Source organism: Emys orbicularis, chromosome 7 (assembly GCF_028017835.1).
Source record: "Emys orbicularis isolate rEmyOrb1 chromosome 7, rEmyOrb1.hap1, whole genome shotgun sequence".
NCBI lineage: Eukaryota > Metazoa > Chordata > Testudines > Emydidae > Emys > Emys orbicularis.
In genome coordinates, this window is record NC_088689.1 from 131,039,515 (window position 1) to 131,061,177 (window position 21,663).

A 21,663-nucleotide genomic window follows, 5' to 3' on the forward strand; every position below is an offset into this window, starting at 1 on the left:
GGCAACACCCATTTTTTCACGTTCTCATATATATATAATATCTTCCTACTGTATTTTCCACTCCATGCATCTGATGAAGTGGGCTGTAGCCCACGAAAGCTTATGCTCAAATAAATTTGTTAGTCTCTATGGCGCCACACTCCTCGTTCTTTTTACTCTTTGAGTGCGTCCTTTCGACTGATGGGAGGAAACCCCTTAGCCCAGCTCAGCCTTTCTCAGCATCTCCAAAGAGCATGTGTAAGGCCGACAGGGATTGATCCTGGGACCTCTGGATCTTAGCGCATGGGCCTCTACCGCATGAGGTAAAAGCCAACTGGCTGTTAGCTAAGGCGGTAGAGCAGACTCATTTTCTCTCTCTAAGGGTATGTCTACACTGCGAAGTTGCGAAGCCCCCCGCACAAAACAAACGTTTTGCTGACACAAGTGGCAGTGTGAACGTGGCCTGCCGACAAAGCTAACGCCACTCGCGGGGGTGGAAGTATTTTGTCAGCAAAAGTGCCGACAAAGAGCGTTTACAGACGCTGACTTCTAGCGACAAGGCTGTCACTCTGTCGACACACCTTGTCCCTGAAAGCTGCGTGGTGTAGACAAGCCCTCAGTGGTCTTGGTGTCACTGGAGGGGACAGTCACAGAACAGCACCCCAGAGGTGTGTGGGTTACACCTGCACCCCAGAGCACAGCTGGGAAGCTCTGGGTCGGGGCAGATCGCCCCCCCGCAGCGATCGCCGGTGTCTCTGCACCCGCACCCCACAGCCCCTCCAGGTCTCTGCACCCCAGGCTGTCTGCCCCCCCCGCGGGCAGCCCGGGGTCCGGGGGGAGGGGGGGCTCCTGGGAGGGGGCGATCTGTGAGGACACTTCCGGTTCTCCAGCACCTGCCCCGCCCCTCCCGGCCGGCACCGCGCACGCGCTCCATGGCGGTGCCCCGGCTCCTGCTCCGCGCGGGGGGGAGACCCCGGGCCCCCAGCAGCGCCCCGGCCCGGTGAGTGGGGCGGGGGGAGCCCGGGCGGGATGTGCCGGGGGAGGGGGGCTGTACGGGTCGGGGGCTGTACAGGGGGGCTGTGCCGGGGAGGGGGGCTTTGCCAGGTCGGGGGCTGTGCCGGGGGGCTGTGGAGGGGGAGGGGGGCTGTAAGGGTCGGGGGCTGTACAGGGTCGGGGGCTGTGCCGGGGGAGGGGGGCTGTGGAGGGGGAGGGGCAGGGGGGCTGTGCCGGGGGAGGGGGCTGTACAGGGGAGGGGGAGGGGGGCTGTGCCGGGTCGGGGGCTGTGCCGGGGCAGGGGGGCTGTAAGGGTCGGGGGGCTGTGCCGGGGGAGGGGGCTGTACAGGGGAGGGGGAGGGGGGCTGTGCCGGGTCGGGGGCTGTGCTGGGGGAGGGGCAGGGGGGCTGTACAGGGTCGGGGGCTGTGCCGGGGGAGGGGGGCTGTGGAGGGGGAGGGGCAGGGGGGCTGTGCCGGGGGAGGGGGGCTTTGCCGGGTCGGGGGCTGTGCCGGGGCAGGGGGGCTGTAAGGATCGGGGGGCTGTGCCGGGGGAGGGGGCTGTACAGGGGAGGGGGAGGGGGGCTGTGCCGGGTCGGGGGCTGTGTTGGGGGAGGGGGAGGGGGGCTGTACAGGGTCAGGGGCTGTGGAGGGGGAGGGGGGCTGTGCAGGGGAGGGGGGCTGTACAGGGTCAGGGGCTGTGGAGGGGGAGGGGCAGGGGGGCTGTGCCGGGGGAGGGGGGCTGTACAGGGTCAGGGGCTGTGCCGGGGGAGGGGCAGGGGGGCTGTGCCGGGGGAGGGGGGCTGTACAGGGTCAGGGGCTGTGCCGGGGGAGGGGCAGGGGGGCTGTGCCGGGGGAGGGGGGCTGTACAGGGGCAGGGGCTGTGCCGGGGGAGGGGGGCTGTACAGGGTCAGGGGCTTTGGAGGGGGAGGGGCAGGGGGGCTGTGCCGGGGTTCCCCCCAAGGGGGCAGGGGGCGTTGCTAGGACTAGATGCGGTTCCCGTCTCCACCCCAGCAGGCCCCGCTCACTGGTTCTGCGGCTCGGTCCCAGCTCCCCTCGCTCCTTCCTTCCCCCAGGTACCAGCAGCCCCTGAGGCCGGGGGGCCCGGGGAGGCAGGTGGCCGATGGCCCGGGCAGAGGCAGCATCCTGGGGCCAGCTGGGCCGCGGAGCCGGCAGGAGGCGCTGGGGCTGTTGGAGGCAGCGGTTGTGTATCGGGCAGGTACTGGGGGTGGGCGTGGGGGGGCAGGTACTGGGGGTGGGCGCGGGGGGCAGCGGGGAATCAGCCAGACCCTGCTGTGCAGGGAGACGGGGCTGCTGAGGCCTGGGCAGGAGGGCACTGGCTGCTCGGCGGGTGCGGCCACGGGCTGGGTGCCTGGGTCTGGGGCTCGGCTGGCTTTAGCCCAAGGAGAGGGGGTTTGGGACGCCGGTGTTGCCGGCACAGAGGGCCCGCAGCTTGTCCCTCCACTCCCGAGGCAAAGCAACAGCGGGGTTCGTTGCCCGGTGTGCTTCGCGCCAATAAACACACCAGGGGGAGAAGCAAACAAAGTTTATTTGGGATCCCAAAGCGGTGCTAGGAGACAGGCATGTCTCAAATCAAGCACACTAACAGAAACAGTTTTTCTTCTTTTATACATTTTGCAGTTAAGCCTCACCCCCCCTTCCCCTCCCTTCCTCCCCCTCTACCCTTCCCTTCCCTGGTAACAGTTACTAAGCAAATAGCAAGTACATTTAAGCAGTTCAGTCATTCTTGGCAGCTATAAGTTTAGCTCGTTAGTAGCTTCTTTAACCGTTATCTGGTCCTTTTTCCCTTCAGCCAGAAACATGCAGGCCTCATTATTACCGCTTGAGCAGGGGGTTGCACACAGATAACTGGTTGCTTACACATTCCACTTGCACCTGGCTTTTGAGGTTGATTACAGTTTAAACATGGAAGGATAGAGTTTGGTTCACTTAGGCCTAGTGCAGGAAGGCTTCATTGACACTTAGTGGCCTTCCACCCTCCCGAGTTACCTAGGGTGATGCCTAGTGACGTCAACACCGGGGAGGGCTGCCCGGCCTTCCCTGACCTAGCCTGTTCCTTTGTTTCAGGGCCACTGGTGGCCGTCAGCAAGCCCCCGGGCCTGGCTGTGACAGGTGAGTGCTTGGGGTTCACTTCTCCCACATGTGCCGGGCCTGGAGGAAGGGGCTTGTCCCTCCACTCCCGGCCTGAGGGGGAGCTGGGGGTGTTCCCCTGGCCTCCTGCAGCCCCAAGAGCAGGAGGAGTGACACGGGTCGGGGGGTTGGGCCGGGTCTCCATGCTCATGGCTCCTTCCCTGTGCCCCCCTCCCAGGCAGTCCAGGGCAGCTGAGTTTGGTTTCGCTGCTCCCAGATCTGAGCCAGAGGCTGAGTCTCCCTCCTGAGCTCCATGTGGTCAAAGCAGCTGGGAAGTAAGTGAGTGGGGAAGGGCCAGGGATTGGCTCCCCATGGAGAGGAGTGGGTGCTTGGTCATTGGTTGCTGGGGCGGGGCAGGTGAGGGAAGGAAGGGGGCTGGCTGGCTGGCTGGGTGGGGGGAATGGGAGGGCATGGGCCTGGTTGGTGTGGGTAGGGTAGGGCCCTGAGGAAAGGGGTGGGGAGGGGTCCTGGGGGGTGGGGAAGGCCGCTGGGGGGCAGCAAGGGGCAGGAGGGGCCATGGGGGGTGGGGAGGGTGCAGGTGGGGTGGTCAGGGGAGGGAGGGGCTGGTTCTGGTGGGGCAGGGAGGCCAGGGGAGGGAGGGACCCTGGGGGTGGGGAGGGCAGGGGTGGGTGCTGGGGAGCAGGGTGCTGCCTCTCCATAGCTCAGTGCTGTGTTCCCATCTCCGGCACTGTCTGTGCCATGGGACTGAATCTGACGCCCCCCCCCTCCAGGGACAGCTCTGGCCTCGTGCTTCTCTCCAGCTGCCCTGGCACCACGCAGCAGCTCCATGCGTTCTTCACGCAGCTCCGGAGAGCAGGGCGCCCCCCCGCCACTTACCGGTGAGTGAAACCCCCTCCCCTGCCCACTTACTGGTGAGTGGGCCCCATCCTGCAGAGTGCTCCTGCCCTCTGCTGGCAAGTGGAGTGTCCCCCTCCCACAGTGGGGCGCCTGGCCGTGTGCCAGAGACTGCGCTGTCCTGGAGCCCCAGGGCGCTGACTCGTCCCGCTCATCTTCCGGAGCCCAGCCACCTTGTAACCCCCTCTCCCTCCCCCCAGCGCTGTCACTGCCGGGGTCCCAGCTGCCGTGGAGGGGGAGATCCGCACAGGACTGAAGCTGGAGCAGGTTGGGGACCTGCAGCTGGTAAGGAAAGGGTTAAGTCGGCGGTGTGTCCTGGGGGCAAAGGGCTGTGGGGCCCCAGGGAGGGGGTGGCTGCAGGACCTGGCCAGTCCCTCTGGCTCCAGCCTCTCCCTGAGCGCCTGGCTCTGCTCTGGTTGCAGGTGGTGCCGGTGGCTGCCCCGTCCCGACGCAGCGTGGAGAGGAAGGAGGTGAAGCAAACCCTGACCCGCTACAAGGTGCTGGGCGCGGCTCCGGGCTGCGGCCTGGTGCAGCTCCAGCCCATGACAGGTGGGGAATGTTCAGCTCTTCCTGACAACCCTGCCCAGCAGGGCCCCAGATGGGGGGGGGGGGGGGGAGTGAGGGGCTGAACTGGGAGGTCTCCTGCCATCCTTGTCAGGGAGAGGCCCTGGGCAGGAGGGGCTGAGGGTGCGTTTGCTGCCCATGGATGGGGGGGAGGTACCCGTATTAACCCCGACTCTCCTCGCCACAGCCTTTCCCGGCCAGCTCCTGGTGCACCTGACGCTGCTGCTGTGTCCTGCGCTGGGCGACCACGTGTACTCCGCCCGTGTGGGCACGGTCCTGGGGGAGCCCTTCCTGCTGCCTGCAGGGAGCGCTCTGCCGCGCACACAGGTACCGGGCTCTGCCCCGCCACCGGCACCCCTTTGCTGGTTGCGCGCTGTGGTCCCACGGCTCGGGCTGGAGCTGTGGCATGCAAAGCCCCCGTCAGCCCGGCATGCCGGGCGGTTTGCCTGGTCTGCCGTGGAGGAGGCCAGGGCTGGGATAGCAGGGGGCTGTGGGTCAGGAATGAGGGGCATCTCAGAGTGGGTGAACATAGGACTTGCCAGACTGGCTGAGACCCGGGGGTCATCTGGCCCAGCGTCCAGACCAGATGCTGCAGAGGAAAGGGTACGACCTGCCTCATACTAGGCCTCCTCCTGGTCTCTGGGAGCTGGTTGAATATCCCTTCTTCGCAGCCTACCATCCAGTCCTTCTCCGTGTCCTCAGGGCCACCCTGTGGCAGTGAGTTCCACAGATGATTTACGCATTGTGTGACTGTTTCCTTTTCTCAGTTTAGAATTTCATTGAGCCTCCCTGTGTCCTTGTGTTAGGAGCTGGGAGTGTCCAATCTCCGTCTTCCTTCTCCAGACCCCTCTTGCTCACCTCAGTCCGCGCTAGCAATCCCAGTCTTCAGTCGCTCTTCAGAGGAGGGTTTTCAGCCTCAGGTCCTGCAGCCTCTGCACTGCGTCGTGTGGGATGGGCTGAGGATCCCACTTGGGCCGCCAGTGATTGTACAAAGCAATGTCATCTCCCCCCTTGTGTGCTGCCGGCTGGCAGAGCTGGGGCCTGGCCCTGGTCGCTTCCTTTGAGTGCCACGTTCAGTCACCAGAGGGGATCCCTGCCGTGCCGCACTGGGGGGGGGGGGGGGGGGGCGACTCGAGGGCTCTTGGCTCCTGAGCCCCCATTTCTCTCTCTCTCTCTAGGTCCTGGGCGAGCAGCTGCTCCGCAGGCTGCACCTCACTCAGCAGCTGCTGCATCGCCTGCCACTGCATCTCCACCTGCACCAGCTGCTCCTCCCGACAGCTAGTCTCACTGCGCCGCCTCCGCCCTTCTTCCTCCAGACGCTCCGTCTGCTGGGACTCCCTGGGGACCAGAGTGCGCCGTGACGGGGCGCACCCTGGGGTGGCCCTGCTCAGCTGCCCCCAGCTGGACCCGCCCTGACCCAGAAGGCCACTGAAGCAAGAGGCAGGCCCAGCTCTGTGGGAGAGAGGGCATTTCCCACCCCTGGGGATGCTGCTAGCAGAGCTCTAGGTTCGGGTCTCTGCATCCCGCTGGTGGGACTCCTCGCAGGGATGGTCTCCGGGATGGCTGAATAGCCGTGAACATGCAGCCTTCCCCCTCTTCCTGGAAGGCTCCGTGCAGGATGGTGGCGCCGCTGGGCTGCTGCTCCGGACTCCTCCCTCTCGGTGTGGGGGCGTGGCAGGACAGCCCACCTGGTGTGTGCCACCAACAGACTGGTTCTCGGATTTAGCCACATTGATCTTTACATGGCCCAAACTGGAGCTCCCACTGCTGGCAGGGATCCTTCTGCCTCTCAGGACCTTTCCTGCTCTTCCCCAGGCCCCCCTCCCCCCATTTCTCAGCCTTGCCAAAGGGTTGGTTTGGGGTCTTGTCTCGTGGCCCCCTCTGGCTCTGTCAGCTGCACCTGTGCAAGGGCCTTTGGCCTCCCTGGCCCGTCCCACGTCCCCTCTGTCTCATGGGTGTTCAGCGCCGCGTCAGGGACAGGGTCGGTGCTCCCCAGCGGCTGGGATCAGCAGCCCCTCCTTGGAGGCAGGACCCACACTGCTGCCCCCACCTGCAATTGTCCCACCAAACCAGTGTGGCCCCAGCTACGCCCCCGCTGTTCCCTGGTGCTCGTGGGGCTGGGGTTCTAGTCAGCTGTCTGAGCAGAGCTGTGCTGGCCCCGCCTGGCGGGGGTGCGCCCTGCAGCTAGCCTGGGGGGGCGGCCCGGCTGCGTGCAGACACAGCATAGCCCATCTCCCACTGGCGCTCCATGCGGCGACAGCACCTTGCCCCACGCTCTGGGGAGGGGTGTCTCCGAGAAGCTTTAAAGCCCTGTGTGTGCTGGCACCGTGCTCCTGGGTGGGTGGGGCTAGAGCCCTGAGGGCAGGGACTCAATGATCCAGGCCCCCCCAGCCCAGCAGGTTTCACAGGGGGAGACAGCAGCAGTGAGCATGTCCTAGAAGCCCTTGCACTGGCTGCCACTAGGAATAAGCTGTTGCAAGGAGCTGCAAGTCTGCAAAGGAGTTGTGAGCAGTAGCGGTTCATTTCCCCCTCTTGGGTGTGAGGCTGTCCTGTGGGGTGCGGCAGGAACCCCTCCCAGGCCCAGTTCAGCTAGACCAGTGGGGGAACAGGGCCCAGCTTGGAGGGGAGCCCTGACAGGCTGTTGGATGCCATGGCCCTGCAGGCCTCTTCCTGGCCACAGAGCAGAAAGCCCCCTTGGAGAGGCAACTTCTCTGGCCCTGGCCCTGCCTGTGAGTGTGGCCTTCAGGGGCTTCTCCCCAGAGGGCAGGCCCCCTTGTGCCCTGTTCATGGCCATGGAGTCCTGCTGCTGGAGGCATCAGAGCAGCGGGGCCAGTGCAAACACCCTGTGCTCCACTGTGTTAGAACTAGGGTATTTTCTGTGTGTTAAAGGTGTAGGTGCCCAGACTGCATCCAAACCATGGTGCCAAATCCTCCCAGGCAAGGGCAGCTGCAGGGGTGGGGGGCTCTGGCTTTCTGGTGTATGCACTCCCAGTGTACCTCCTGGGGGATTTGGGGGAATCCATGTACAAAACATGAAACTGCTGGATCATTGGACACCTCCATGTAGGTGGAGTTTGCCCTAGGCCGTCAGGTTGCCCTCTCCAGCCCAGGGAGAGGGGGGCAGTCGTACCCCAAGGGACGAGTGCCTGTGCTGGGAACAGTCTGCAAGGAGGGGCTTGGACCAGCCTGCGGAGCCAGGTGTTGGAGGTGGGGTTTATAAACGCTGAGGCACTCACAGGTAGGGCTGCTTGTTTTGGTTAGATGTATTCATCACGACACAATCTTTAATTAAAGCTTAATCTTTAATTCCTGGAGACTCCAGGCCCATGCGAGAGGCTTGGGAACCCTGCTTGCAGAGCAGGGCCCAAGGGCCATAGGGGGCCATTTCTGCCCGTCGGCCCAGCCAGCGGAGTGGGACTCCCATGAGTCACAGCAGGCATGCGCTGCAGCAGATCTTGGCCACTGCAGAGGGGTGAGGAACTGAGGCAGGGGCTCTGGGCAGTGACTAGCTGGTGTCTGGCTGCTTTCACTGGAGTGCCCCGAAGAGGCGAGCTGCATCCCAGAATGCCTAGTGGGCAGTTTGGGGGCTCAGCCCTGGTCTGGGGGCCTAGGGTAGCTGGGCTGTGGGGTAACTGGCAGAGTCTGTGCCACCGAGGTCAGGGTGCTGCAGCCCACTGAGACACGGAAGCTGAACACACGGTCTGGTAGGGTACGCTCAGGTTGTGTGTGACAGTCCTGTGCTCTGCGTCCCCCCCAGTCCCACTGCGGTGTTGTGAAGCGGTCCAGTCCAGCATGGGGGCGGAGAGCCCAGCCTGCAGCTGGTCCCAATGTAGTGAAACCAAGGGGTTGCTCATGGGCGGGGGGGGCTGCCTTAGGGGGCAGCTTGCAGTGAAGGGATCAGGGTGCAGGTCCTGGCCTGTCTCCACTGCGCCCCAGGCCGTGCTGTGCCATGTTCCCCTTCCACCAGTGCCAGGCTGGCCGCTTGCAGGGGCGCTGAGCCAAACGGCAAACCCCTGCACTCCTAGTTCCAGCCCCCCGACCGCTTGCACCATGGTCTCAGGGCATCCTCCCCCCACCTTGCTCCTTCTCTGCCTCAGCCCCGGGGGCTACAGCCAAAGCACCAGCTGCTGACACCGTTCTCTGCCCTGCCCCCTCTCCACTCTGGGGGGGGGGCTACTCTGCCTTCTGCAGGGCCTGGTGCCCTCAGACATGCGCCCAGCCCCCCACAGGATGGTTTCACAGGCAGAGTCCAACAGAATGGGGCAACCCACTGCCCCTTGCTGCTGTGGGGCCTCAGCTGAGGCCAGTCCTGCGGGAGGGTGACTCCGGCACAGCCAGGTGGGCTCCTGGCCTCACAGCAGGTGAGCAGGGCAGAGGGCCATGCCCCGAGCACTCAGGGGTTCACTGCTGGAGGTGACTGCCTTGCTGCCAGGGTGGGGCCAGCTGCTGAGCAGGTGCAAACCAGCCCAGGGGGTTCCAGCAGGGCAGCAGAGGCCTTGGAGCCTGCGCGTCTCTGGGGGGCCTGGGAAGGAGAGAGAAATAGGCAGGGGCAAGGCCCAAACTGGAGTCTGGCCAGTCCCTCCCCAGGGCCTAGCCCCATTCAGCTGGACCACAGGCCTTGCTCCCTACCCTACGGCCTGAAGCCTGTTCACCGCCTCTGCCAGGGCGGTGCCTGGCTCCATGCCCTCCCTCCCCTGCCCAGGGCAGTACCCACCTCCCTCCCCCAGAGCAGTGTCCAGCTCCATGCCATAAACCGGGCCAGGGTAGTGCCCAGCTCTGCCCCCCACCCCCCGCCCAGTACAGCACCCAACCTGCCCACCCCACCCCCCAGCGCAGGGGAGAGCGCTGCACACACCACTTCCCATTTCAGCTGTGGAAAGGAGAGACAGGCCAGAGAAGCCAAGCAGCAACCCTGTGTGCCAAAGGCAAGGGGAAAGGGGGGCTGCCCCCTGGGATGTGGAGCCTGCAGCTGGCCCCAGGCCCTGGCCCTGCCAGCCGCCCCCCAGGTGAAGGCAGCGCCAGGCTGCATTTCCTGCCCACATCACAAACTCCAGCTCCTTCTCTTGATCCCTTTATTGGAGGGCACCAGCCCCTGGCATGACTCCCTCGCTGCTGCCAGCAGCCCCAGGGGCAGCTCCCTCCATCACCTGCACAGCCTGTCTCTCTTCTGCTTCCTTCTGCCCACGGCCATGTGCAAGGCCCCGAGCTCAGGGGCGGAGGCTGGGTGGGGGGCCCTGCGTGGCCAGCCCCTGGCACACTGCTGGCCAGGCCTGGCAGGAGGGGCTGGGGGCCTCTCCCGCAGCGCAGCCTGGGCATGTTCCCACTGGCGCTCTGGCACATTGGGCTTCCCTGGAGAGCAAGCAAGGGGGTGAGTGGGGGCGGCAGCGTGCCCACAGCCCAGCTGGAAGGTGCATAAGTCCCGCACGTGCAGCTGCAGCTCCCTACCTGGCTGCCGGGCTGGCCTCTGCAGCTGTCCCTTGGGGCCGTTGGCCTTGCTGGGCTGGAGGCGTGGGGGTGCCCTGGGGCTGGGGACTGGCACCTGGGAGCTGCACTTGGGACAGAGCCTGGGCTGGCCCAGCGGCACCAGCTTGTCCCCCAGCGGGGAGGTGGCCGTGCTGTGCAGCTCCAGCAGCCTCTTGCCTGGCTCTGCTCGCACCTTGCTGGGCAGCTTCAGCCGGGTGCCAGCTGCAGCAGAGGCCCTGTTGGCGGCCCCCAGCTCCCTGGCTCTGTTCTCCTTGCCGCTGACTGGCACCGGGGGCCTGGCGGCCCTGGCGAGCTGTGGAGCCCTGGGCCCACGAGGGGAGCTCTGTGGGAGTGCTTGGAAGTGCTGCGGGCAGCTGGGCACGCTGGGGCCCGGCCTGGGCCTGGCACTGGGGGAGAGTCTGTGGTTTGGAGGCCGTGGCTTTTTGACAGTGGATCCTTCCACCAAAAGGCTTATTCCTACGTATTGGGGCACGTCGACAGCCGCCTGCGGGAGAAGGCAGGAGAGTGCTCAGTGCAGAGCCCTGTGGCCCTGCCTGGGCTAGGAGTGCCTGCAGGGCCCTGGGCATGGGTGCCCTGCTGGGCTGGGCTGCTGCCTTTGGATTAGTCCAGCGCCCCTGGGTGGCTGTTAGATGCTGGCCCACTGTGGGAAGGGGCAGGGAAAGCCCCCAGTAGTGGGCTGGCATGTGGCCGCTGTGCACAGCCTGGGCAGGCAGTGACAAGTAGCACACGGCCCCTGTGGCTGAAGGGACATTCTGGGAGGTCCCCTGGCGGGGTGAGGTCAGGCAACAGGGCTCACTCCGCAACGCGTGGGGACCACGGGTGGGTAGGACTTAGGGCTGGTTCCCTTGTAACTAGGTCCGTGCAGCAGCAAAGGACACTCTAGTGCCCATGGGGTAGCACAGATCCCAAGGAGAGAGTGCCCCCTACTGAGTCCCGCACCAGTCCCCACTGGAGGGGGTGGGGGGCAGCCCCACGGCCACACTGGGGCCAAGCCAGCCCCTGCCTGGGCCTATGCTCAGTGGCACTGCTGCTCCTGGCCCTGGGGCTGGCCTCCCCCTGGGCGCACTCTGGGCCCCCTCGCAGCTCAGATGGTCCATGCAGGGCTGGGCCACCCCTGGGTGCTCTCCCGTCCCAGCTCAGTTGGTCCATGCAGGGCTGCTGGGGACTCACCTGCTTGTAGATGAGCTCAAAGGCCCCTGTGTGGCAGCTGCGGTCATGCTTGCGGTCAATGACCACACGGAGCGTGTCCTCCTGAACGCTGGCGCACAGCCGGCTGGTCACGGCCGTGGAGGCCGCCATGGTGGGGCTGGCGTTGATCTCGATCAGCCAGGGCTGGCAATTCTCCCCGAACATGAAGTCTGCCCCGTATAGCTCAAAGCTGCTCTTGCGGAACTCCACCACGTCCTGGGAGGTCTGCATGGTGTGGATGATGGCCGCCTTCATGCCCGGGACGATCACCTCCTGCCAGGCGCCTGCCGCCCCCGCCTGCTGCAGGTGGGCCTGGAACTGCTGCGATGACCACATGTTGTCGGGGGGCAGCTGGGGGTGGCGACTCAGCGAGTTCTCGTAGTGCCTCTGGATGGAGTTATTGCACAGGTGGATGGAGCTGGGACCGAGAGAAAGGGGCTCAGTGCCCACAGCTGCACACTGCCCCCGCCTGGGGCCTCGCCCTGGCGCCCAGGTCAGCTGAGGCAGGGCTGGGGAGCAGCGGCTGGGGAGGTGCAGCCCCTTCCCCCAGGCACTCACGTGTCCAGGTTGTGCAGGGAGAAGGGCTGCGTGCAGAAGCGGAGGTAGCTGTCTCGGTAGAACCAGATGGTGAGCGGGTTCCAGTCCGTCACCAGGAACCACTGCCGCAGGTCGAACTTGGTGTTGTGGATGAGCAGGGGTCTCTCGATGTATTTCTGCACCACCCACTTGCCGTCCTTCACGATCATGGGGTCGCAATCCACCAGCTTCAGCATCTCCTCCAGGCGGTCCATGCAGATGATTCCTGGGGGCGAGCCCAGCAGCCCCATGACACACAGCACTGCACGCAGGCTGCAGCCAAGGCCAAACAGAGCGCAGAGCCTCTGCCAGCGACTGAACAGCCCCCACAGCAAAGCACAGGGCTGCCCCACTCACTGTGCAGGCAGAGGGCAGGCTGGGGGGATTGGTTCGCGGGAGGTCGTACCTAGTGCTTGGCCAGTGTCTCAGTGCCAGGCTCCCTTGCCCCCCGCAGCCACAGACAGGTGGGATCGGGGTTTCTGGCTTCGGCCAGGCAGGCCCCAGCATTTCCCGCGGGACCGTCCCCATTCCCCACGGCGGCAGGACCGAGCCTTACCTCTGCCCCGCGACTTGGCGCCTGGCTTCACAATCCAGATATTGCGATCCCCCTCCATCTCCAGCTGTGGGAGCACCTCGGCCAGGCGCTGCAGGACGTGCTCGCACTGTTCGACATGGGAGCCCAGCTGGTCCAGGAGCGCCCCTTCGCTGCAGTCAGACAGCCCAGCTCAGAGCAGAGCAGAGCAGGGGAGCTCCCCTCCCCCCCCGGGGCCCCGCCCCACAGCACTTACTGAATCACCTGGTAGTAGGCGCGCAGGAAGTCCCCCCAGCGTGCCCCTGTCATGCAGAGAGGGGACTCGGGCTCCCTGTCGATATCCTGGTGCGTCAGGCTGCTCAGGTGCTCCTCGCAGGCCTGCAGGGCCGTCTCGATGAGCTGCGGTGGCAGGGGGCTGCCCTTCTTCCCACCAGTCTCTCTCGGGGACTCTGAATGGGGGAGAGCAAGACAGCTGGCAGGGCTCATGGCATCACACAGAGGGTGCATCGGGTGGGTGGGCGCTGCTGGCGAGCCCTGGGGCTCTAAGGAGCCCAGCACATTCCGGCCGAGGGGCGGGGGAGGGGCCAGCAGAGCGTCTCCCTCCTGTGGGGTCTGCACCGACTTTCCCCCATGCTCCAGCACATAACCCTGCTCCCTGCCTGCCAGGAGAGACGGGGGGGGGGGGGGGTCCTTAGCCGCCTACAAGGGCTGGGCTCTGCCGGCATGGGGGCAGCGAGCTACCCTGGGACCTGGCCCCCTCAGCACTCCCCCCGCTGCTCTCACAGCCCAGGCCCCCCGCACAGCCCACTCCCTCTGCCGGGCCCACCAGGCGGAGGCAGCGCTCAGAGTCCTGGCAGCTCAGCCTGATCGAACTGTGCAGCTCCCACAGGGAAGGCCACAGCCGCTGTGACAGATGCTCTGGGGTGAGTGCTGAAGCAGAGTCACAGGGGGATGTGTGCTGCTCTCGGTGCAGGGCAGCAACGGTGATGGGGATGGTGGCAGCGGTGGGGATGGGGATGGGGTGGTGGCGTTGGTGGTGGGCGCAGTAAGGGAACCAGCAACAGTGGAGCTGGTGGTGGGGACGGTGGGGGAACTGGCGGCAGTGGGGGTGGGGGTGGGATGGTGGGGGAACTGGTGGCAGTGGGGGTGGGGGTGGGATGGTGGGGGTGGGGACGGTGGGGGAACCGGCGGCAGTGGAGGTGGCGGTGGGGATGGTGGGGGAACTGGCGGCAGTGGGGATGGTGGTGGTGGGGGGGGAACTGGTGGCAGTGGGGGTGGGGGTGGGATGGTGGTGGTGGGGACGGTGGGGGAACTGGCGGCAGTGGGGATGGTGGTGGTGGTGGGGGAACTGGTGGCAGTGGGGGTGGGGGTGGGATGGTGGTGGTGGGGACGGTGGGGGAACTGGCGGCAGTGGGGATGGTGGTGGTGGTGGGGGAACTGGTGGCAGTGGGGGTGGGGGTGGGATGGTGGGGGTGGGGACGGTGGGGAACCGGCGGCAGTGGAGGTGGCGGTGGGGATGGTGGGGGAACCCTCTGCCGCAGAGAGTAAAGCAGGCGGCTTCGGCAGTGGGGCCATGACCCGCTCATCACACCGTGCACTCAGCTCTCCTGCCCAGCACCTACCTGCGGACTCGCCGGCCTTCATGGGCCCCTGTGCGCTGGAAGCCGCCGCTGCCTCAGCCCCCCGAGCAGCTGCGCTCCAGTATCTTTTCACCACCACTTTGAGGATGCTCCGGGCGGCAGTGAGCCAGAAATCCTCTGCAAGAGATGGCGTCACCACCGCTGGGTGTCCAGGCCCCGGAGCAAGGCGGGGCCATGGGGAGTGCTAATATTGGGGGGGCCACTAAGTCGGGGCAAAGGAGGCAGGATTTTCAGGGAGATGGCTCAATTTTCAGAATGGGCCCCTTGGGAAGGTGGGGAGCCCCCAACCCCTGGGGTCATCTGGGAACCCCCCATCACCCAGGACAGCCCCCAACCCCCAGGGCCAGCTGGGAGCCCCCCATCACCCAGGACAGCCCTCGGCCTCTCTGGGGCCAGCTGGGAGCCCCCCCCATCACCCGGGCCAGCCCTCAGCCTCCCTGGGGCCAGCTGGGAGCCCCTCATCACCCGGGACAGCCCTTGGCCTCTCTGGAGCCAGATGGGAGCCCCCCCATCACCCAGGACAGCCCGTGGCCTCCCCCGGGGCCAGCTGGGAGCCACCCCTCCCTGGGGCAGTGTGCCCCCCAGCGCACAGCAGTGCTCACCGATGAAGGCGTGCTTCTCATCCGCGGCACCCAGCCGGTAGCAGCGGGGGAAGAAGGTGTCGGCATCGGCCTGGTCGAACCAAGGCAGGTTCCGCAGGTTCAGACACAGCCCCACCTGGGAGAGAACGGAGCTTCAGCTTGGGACTGACCCCCGCATGCAGCGCAGGGTCTCAGACCCATTGGGCCATGGCTCCCCCCACTCCTCGCCCACCCAGGGCCACGTGTGCACCCCCGTCCCTGCACGGCCATGGACAACCTCCCACCGACCCAGGTCCATGTGTGCACCCTCTCCCTGTGCAGGCCCCAGCCCCATGCCCTGCCTCCCCCAGCAAGGTTGGTGGCCGCCCTGTGCTCACCTTGGTGGTGAAGGAGCCCGCCTTGGCGTAGTGGTTCATCACCTGCTCCTTGCGCAGGAAGCGGCAGTCGATGGCATCTTGCCGGTTAGTCCAGATGAAATAGGGCATCTGGTTGCGAACCAGCCGCGACTGCCCGTGGGAGAGGGGCTGGTGTGAGGGGCCAGGGAAGCCCAGGGGCGCCCGGCTGGGTCTGCCCTGCCTAGGCTTTCTCAGCAGGCCGAACGCTGGGGCACCCAGCGCCTCCATGGCGCAGACAGGCCCAGGCCACGCCCAGCAGCTGTCTGCGAGGGACAGGCCAGCACAGCCCACGGCCCAGCCACTGGATGTGCCGGCCTTCAACTCCCACGGCCAAGGGTCCAGCAGAACCCAGCGCCAGCCTCGCCAAGCTCCTCGGCCAGACAGCTCCGAGGGGCCGCCCCCGCCCTGCCCCACCCTCCTGCTCCACCCCGGCCTGAACGTCCCCCCCGTCCTGCCCCGCCCCCGCGCTCTGCCCCAGCCTGAATGTCCCCCTGCCCTGCCCCGCCCCCACGCTCTGCCCCAGCCTGAACGTCCCCCCGCCCTACCCCGCCCCCACGCCCCGCCCCAGCCTGAACGTCCCCCGCCCTGCCCCGCCCCTGTGCTCTGCCCTGCCCTGAACACACTACTCTCAGCAGGCAATTCTGTGTGGATGCTCCTGTGAGGCCGACCTTCCACCTGTGCCAGAGGGTGCAGGGAGATGGGATGGCCTGGGCTCCTCCACCCTCAAACTAACCATGAGGTCATAGGTGCCATCAGGGTCATCATCCTGCTCCTCCTCTTCCTCGCCTTCCTCGTCTGGGGAAGAAGAGCAAGAGCCAGAGGGAGGCCAGAGCACCACTGCCCCGGGCACAGCGCCTGATGGCCCAAGCTGCTGAGCATTCTGAGCTTGGGACACACACGCTCCCGGGGACCTGGCGGGGCTGGGGCGCTCCTGGGATGGGGGGACCTGGCAGGGCTGGGGTGCTCCCTGGGGACCTGGGGCGCTCACTGGGGACCTGGCAGGGCTGGGGCGCTCCCGGGATGGGGGGACCTGGCAGGGCTGGGGTGCTCCCTGGGGACCTGGGGCGCTCACTGGGGACCTGGCAGGGCTGGGGCGCTCCCGGGATGGGGGGACCTGGCAGGGCTGGGGTGCTCCCTGGGGACCTGGGGCGCTCACTGGGGACCTGGCAGGGCTGGGGCGCTCCCGGGATGGGGGGACCTGGCAGGGCTGGGGTGCTCCCTGGGAACCTGGCGGGCCTGGGGCGCTCACTGGGGACCTGGCAGGGCTGGGGCGCTCCTGGGATGGGGGGACCTGGCAGGGCTGGGGTGCTCCCTGGGGACCTGGTAGGGCTGGGGTGCTCCCGGGATGGGGGGACCTGGCAGGGCTGGGGCGGTCCCTGGGGACCTGGCAGGGCTGGGGTGCTCCCGGGATGGGGGGACCTGGCAGGGCTGGGGTGCTCCCATGGGACCTGGTAGGGCTGGGGTGCTCCCGGGATGGGGGGACCTGGCAGGGCTGGGGCGCTCCCGGGATGGGGGGACCTGGCAGGCCTGGGGCGCTTCCTGGGGACCTGGCAGGGCTGGGGCGCTCCCCGGGGACCTGGCAGGGCTGGGGTGCTCCCCGGGGACCAAGATGGGGGGACCTTGCAGGGCTGGGGCGCTCCCTGGGGACCTGGCAGGGCTGGGGCACTCCCGGGATGGGGGGACCTGGCAGGGCTGGGGCACTCCCTAGGGACCTGGCAGGGCTGGGGTGCTCCCTGGGGACCTGGCGGGGCTGGGGTGCTCCCTGGGGACCAAGATGGGGGGACCTGGCAGGGCTGGGGGGCTTCTCAAGGACTGGGATGGGGGGACCTGGTGGGGCTGGGGCGCTCCCTGGGGACCTGGCAGGGCTGGGGTGTTCCCCGGGGACCTGGCAGGCCTGGGGCGCTCCCTGGGGACCTGGCAGGGCTGGGGCACTCCCTAGGGACCTGGCAGGGCTGGGGTGCTCCCTGGGGACCTGGCAGGGCTGGAGCGCTCCAGGGACCGGGCCAGGCGTATCTCAGAATCTGGAGCCACCCCACAGCAAGGCATTGCGGTTCCCCAGCAGTCTCCTGGGGCCAGGGCCCAGGCTGTCCCTCCTTCTCAGCTATGCTCCCCTGAGCTTGCTGCCCCCAGCGAGTCCCAGGCCTGAGCAGGGACCTGCCCTGGAGAGCCCATGCCCGGAGCAGCAGGAGAGCCCTGGCACTGGGAGAGGAAAGATCTGCCCTGGGGGGGGGGGCTTTGTCGGGCCCCTCCATGTGCCCAACTCTCACCCTCCTCGGCACCGTCGCTGTCATCCCCCTCCCCATCCTCCTCGCCATCGGGCGCTCGTTCCCATCTGTGTGCCGCCTTGGGGGCCTTCTTCTCCACCCAGCCCCGGCTGCGCAGCAGTCTCCGGATCACGGGGTACGGGCCATGCAGCATGAAGATCTTCCTTTGCTGCGGGGGAAGGGAGCTGAATGCTCCATGCAAGGGAGCAAGGTGCAGCTGGGCCCTGGACCCCCTTAGCACGGACATGCAGGACGGGCACCCCGGGGGGTCAGACAGAGCTCAGGCAGGCAGGACCACACAAGGCTGCGCAGGGGGGTGGCTGGGACATGTGAGGCCTCAGGGTGGGAGGGATGTGGAGGGGTTGGGGGGGAGGCCAAGGGCATGTGAAGCCTGTGGGGGAAGGACATGGGGGCTGGGGGTATGTGAGACTTTGCTGGGGGAGAGTATGTTTGGGGGAGGGGCATATAGGGGATGGGGAAGGTGGGGGGAGTTTACAGGGCCCTGGGGAGGCTGCATGGGGTGGGGCAGGGAAGGGGCAGGCAGGGCCCAGGTGTCCACAGGGCCTTTGGGCAGGTGGGGAGGCAGGGGAGGGGCAGGTAGGGCCAGGGGGGGGGAAGCAGGGAAGGGGCAGGCAGGATGGGGGGAGACAGGGGAGGGGCAGGTAGGGCCCAGGGGAGACGGGGGAGGGGCAGACAGGCCCAGGGGGAGGCAGGAGGGGCAGGCAGGGCCCAGGGAGAGGGTCAGGCGGGGCGGGGGGGAGGAAGGCAGGATGGGGGAGGCCAGGGAGGGGCAGGTAGGTCCCAGGGGAGGCCGAGGAGGGGCAGGCAGGGCTGGGGGGGGGGAGGGGCAGACAGGCCCAGGGGGAGTCAGGGAGGGGCAGGCAGGGCCCAGGGAGAGCGTCAGGTGGGGTGGGGGGGGAGGCAGGATGGGGGAGGCCAGGGAGGGGCAGGTAGGTCCCAGGGGAGGCCGAGGAGGGGCAGGCAGGCCTGGGGGGGGGGAGGCGGGGGCTCCGGGGTAGAAGATGGGCTGCAGGCAGGGCGCAGCGGACAGCGCCTCACCTTGACGGCTCTCTCCACGTGCAGCCTGCCCTGCTTGAGGCGCTCTGGGTTGAGAGGGTAGCAGCCGCTGCTGCGCCAGGTATGCCCATCGCTCGGAGGAGCTGTGAGCCCTGGAACGGGAGAACAGCCTAGCGCCACCTCTGCTAGACCCACTCCAAGCTCTGGAGCGTGCCTGCCAGGCCGTCCTCAGGGGGCCCTTGCCCATGGCACTCTGCTCTTTCTGCTGTTTCCGGGGGCCCTGGGGGGGTTGGCTCTCTGGCAGTGCCACTAGCCAGGAGGCTGGGCAATGGCCCCCTCTGTGTTGCCAGCCCTGAGGAGGTCATGTGCCAAGGAATATCCCCCAGGACAGGCTATAGGGGGTCATGGGCTGAGGCATGCCCCCCGCAGTGGGCAGGATGGGGAGAATAGGCTGGGGGGCTCTTGGTCAGACAATGGTTCACTCCAGGGCTGGGGAAAGGGACCGAGCCAGGGACACTCTCCGCTGGTGCTGGACCCTGCATGCTTCCACTGGGAGCCCATGTGCCTTGGGCTGGCCCATGTGCCTTGGGCTGGCCCAGGCCATGCCCTGCACGCCTGGGGTCGCTCTGCTGCAGTGACTAGCCATGGCAGTGAGGGGCTCCAAAGAAAAGGGGCAGGGAGGTCAGAGAGAAGGGCTGGCTGGGACCAGCTGCAGGGCTCCTACCTTCCTGCCGCTGCCTCCTGGGGCCAGGGGCAGCAGGGCCCTTGCGGCGGGCAGGGAGCACAGCTGCCTTCTCCGTGACAGCATCCCCCTCAACGTCAGCACCTACGTCCAGCCAGGAGAGCAGCACATCAGGGCCAGGCCGTCAGGGCTGAGCTTCTGTGAGGAGCCTGCCACGGTGCATGGAGCCCAGAGCAGGCTCCACTGGCTAAGCCAGTCTCTGTGGGAGGGGTTGGAGGGGTACAGGACACCCAAGCTCCCAGTCTGGGGGGGTGTCCTGTGCTCCTGCTAAGGCCGGTCTCAGGCCCAGATGGCTTGGGCTGACCCTACCCCACTGGGCAGCGGCTGCTGGGCTCCCAGTGTGGGCAGAGGAGCTAGCAGAGTTCATTCAGTCCCTGGGACTGGCCGTGTTGTCCCACCTCCCTCAGATCTTCCCCGTCCCCCCACGCCCATGACTGTCACCTCCCGTGCGGCTCGGCTGAGGAGTGACATCGATGTCCCTACACTTGGCTAGCGCCACCCGCCCAGCTCAGAGCTCCTGACAGACATTACTGAGTTCAGGCCCCAGCATTCTCCAGATGGGGAAACTGAGGCACACCAAGGGGTGGGGGTTTTGGCCAAGACCAGACAGCCAGTGGGTGGCAGAGTCAGAACAACCCTGCAGTCCTGAGCCCCACACGGTCACTGCCTCGCAGTCCTTGAGCAGAGCTCTCGGGGGCTGCTGCTCGTCTCTGGCAGCCCCCACTTGGGGCCTTGCTGGGCAGGCGGGAGGTGGCATTTGCCTCCCAGGCTGGCATGCCATCACTGCTTCCCAGAGCTGCACAGAGCCCCCAGGCAGCCCCAGTGCTGGACACAGCCCCTCCCCCAGGGCTCGCTCCGCTCTCCTCACCTGGGAATCCATGTGGCCCGTTGCTCTCTGCGCTGCCTCTTGCAGGGCCCGGCTCAGCCAGCATGGCTCAGCTCCCAGCCAGCCACCTCAGAGGGAGAAGGAGAAACGGATGCAGCTGCGCCTCCTTGTGCCCGAGCGAGTGCCAGGGCCCCTCGCGAGGGGCTGACGCTCCCACCAGGCTGCACTTGGCCCCTGTGCAGCCTGAGACCCGAACACCCTTCCAGCAGAGCCCCGGCGCCCCCCTGGGGCGCCAGCTCCCAGGCCAAGGCCAAGCCCAGTCACGCATGGGGCAAAGCCGCCTACCCACCTGTGGCCAAGGGAGCGGAGCCAGGGTGGCTCCGCAGCCTGACAGCCCCAGGCCATGGCACTACCACAGAGCACATCGGGTCCATGGGGGCAGCTGGGGGGCAGTAAGTAAGAGCTGGCGCACCGGCCAATACAGCTCCCGTGCCCCAGGCAGCCAGCAAGGCCATGGAGCCCACCTCCATCTCCCCGACTCTATCACGCCTGCCCTTCTCATCCCCACACCAAACCCTGACCCCCACTGATCCCCCTGGCCTCTATATCGCCCCAATCCCCACACTGACCCCACAGACCCCCCCGCCTTCTATATCGCCCCAATCCCCACACTGACCCTGAACCCCACAGACCCCCCCCGCCTTCTATATCGCCCCAATCCCCACACTGACCCTGAACCCCACAGACCCCCCCGCCTTCTATATCACCCCAATCCCCACACTGACCCCAAACCCCACAGACCCCTCCGCCCTCTATATCGCCCCATTCCCCGTACCGACCCCACAGACCCCCCCGCCCTCTATATCGCCCCAATCCCCGCACCAACCCCAAACCCCACAGACCCCCCCGCCGTCTATATCGCCCCAATCCCCGCACCGACCCCACAGACCCCCCCGCCCTCTATATCGCCCCAATCCTCACACCGACCCCAAACCCCACAGACCCCCCCGCCCTCTATATCGCCCCAATCCCCACACTGACCCTGAACCCCACAGACCCCCCCGCCTTCTATATCGCCCCAATCCCCACACTGACCCCACAGACCCCCCCGCTCTCTATATCGCCCCAATCCCCACACTGACCCTGAACCCCACAGACCCCCCCGCCCTCTATATCGCCCCAATCCCCACACTGACCCCAAACCCCACAGACCCCTCCGCCCTCTATATCGCCCCATTCCCCGTACCGACCCCACAGACCCCCCCCGCCCTCTATATCGCCCCAATCCTCACACCGACCCCACAGCCCTCTATATCGCCCCAATCCTCACACCGACCCCAAACCCCACAGACCCCCCCGCCTTCTATATCGCCCCAATCCCCGCACCGACCCCACAGACCCCCCCGCTCTCTATATCGCCCCAATCTCCGCACCGACCCCAAATCCCACAGACCCCCCCGCCCTCTATATCGCCCCAATCCTCACACCGACCCCACAGACCCCCCCGCCCTCTATATCGCCCCATTCCCCGCACCGACCCCACAGACCCCCCCCGCCCTCTATATCGCCCCAATCCCCACACTGACCCCAAACCCCACAGACCCCTCCGCCCTCTATATCGCCCCATTCCCCGTACCGACCCCACAGACCCCCCCCGCCCTCTATATCGCCCCAATCTCCGCACCGACCCCAAATCCCACAGACCCCCCCGCCCTCTATATCGCCCCAATCCTCACACCGACCCCACAGACCCCCCCGCCCTCTATATCGCCCCAATCCCCACACTGACCCCACAGACCCCCCCGCCTTCTATATCGCCCCAATCCCCACACTGACCCTGAACCCCACAGACCCCCCCCGCCTTCTATATCGCCCCAAT

The 21,663-nt window shown here is 66.7% G+C and overlaps 2 protein-coding genes across 2 annotated transcripts; one reads left to right on the top strand and one right to left on the bottom strand.

The window, feature by feature from the left end:
• The first annotated feature begins 282 nt into the window (after nt 1–282).
• Nucleotides 283–7,840, top strand: RPUSD3 (RNA pseudouridine synthase D3). Its single transcript, XM_065408279.1, is given in 12 exon segments — nt 283–302; nt 836–872; nt 875–979; nt 2,046–2,066; nt 2,068–2,188; nt 3,058–3,102; nt 3,299–3,395; nt 3,852–3,959; nt 4,176–4,260; nt 4,398–4,524; nt 4,727–4,866; nt 5,718–7,840. Coding segments are annotated over 12 exon segments (1,089 nt in total). The 3' UTR covers nt 5,901–7,840.
• A 1,842-nt stretch (nt 7,841–9,682) lies between these two features.
• On the bottom strand, nt 9,683–19,890 carry TTLL3 (tubulin tyrosine ligase like 3). The gene is made up of 13 exons (XM_065408524.1): nt 19,827–19,890; nt 18,941–19,042; nt 18,259–18,368; nt 17,203–17,368; nt 15,669–15,730; nt 14,918–15,046; nt 14,562–14,676; nt 13,942–14,076; nt 12,576–12,768; nt 12,344–12,492; nt 11,770–12,013; nt 11,194–11,629; nt 9,683–10,507 (listed from the first exon to the last, which is right to left on the bottom strand). Exons 1-13 carry the CDS (start codon nt 19,888–19,890, stop codon nt 9,683–9,685), a joined length of 2,730 nt encoding a protein of 909 aa, XP_065264596.1.
• Nucleotides 19,891–21,663: the final 1,773 nt, after the last annotated feature.

What these genes read in the sequence shown, in the direction of transcription:
- TTLL3 (XM_065408524.1), bottom strand. Translation starts at nt 19,890, where the DNA reads ATGCTGGCTGAGCCGGGCCCTGCAAGAGGCAGCGCAGAGAGCAACGGG. An exon ending in CGGGCTCCTTCACCACCAAG is followed by an intron (nt 14,677 to 14,917) that starts GTGAGCACAGGG and finishes GTTCTCTCCCAG; the next exon opens with GTGGGGCTGTGTCTGAACCT. An exon ending in GCCTACTACCAGGTGATTCA is followed by an intron (nt 12,493 to 12,575) that starts GTAAGTGCTGTG and finishes GTCTGACTGCAG; the next exon opens with CGAAGGGGCGCTCCTGGACC.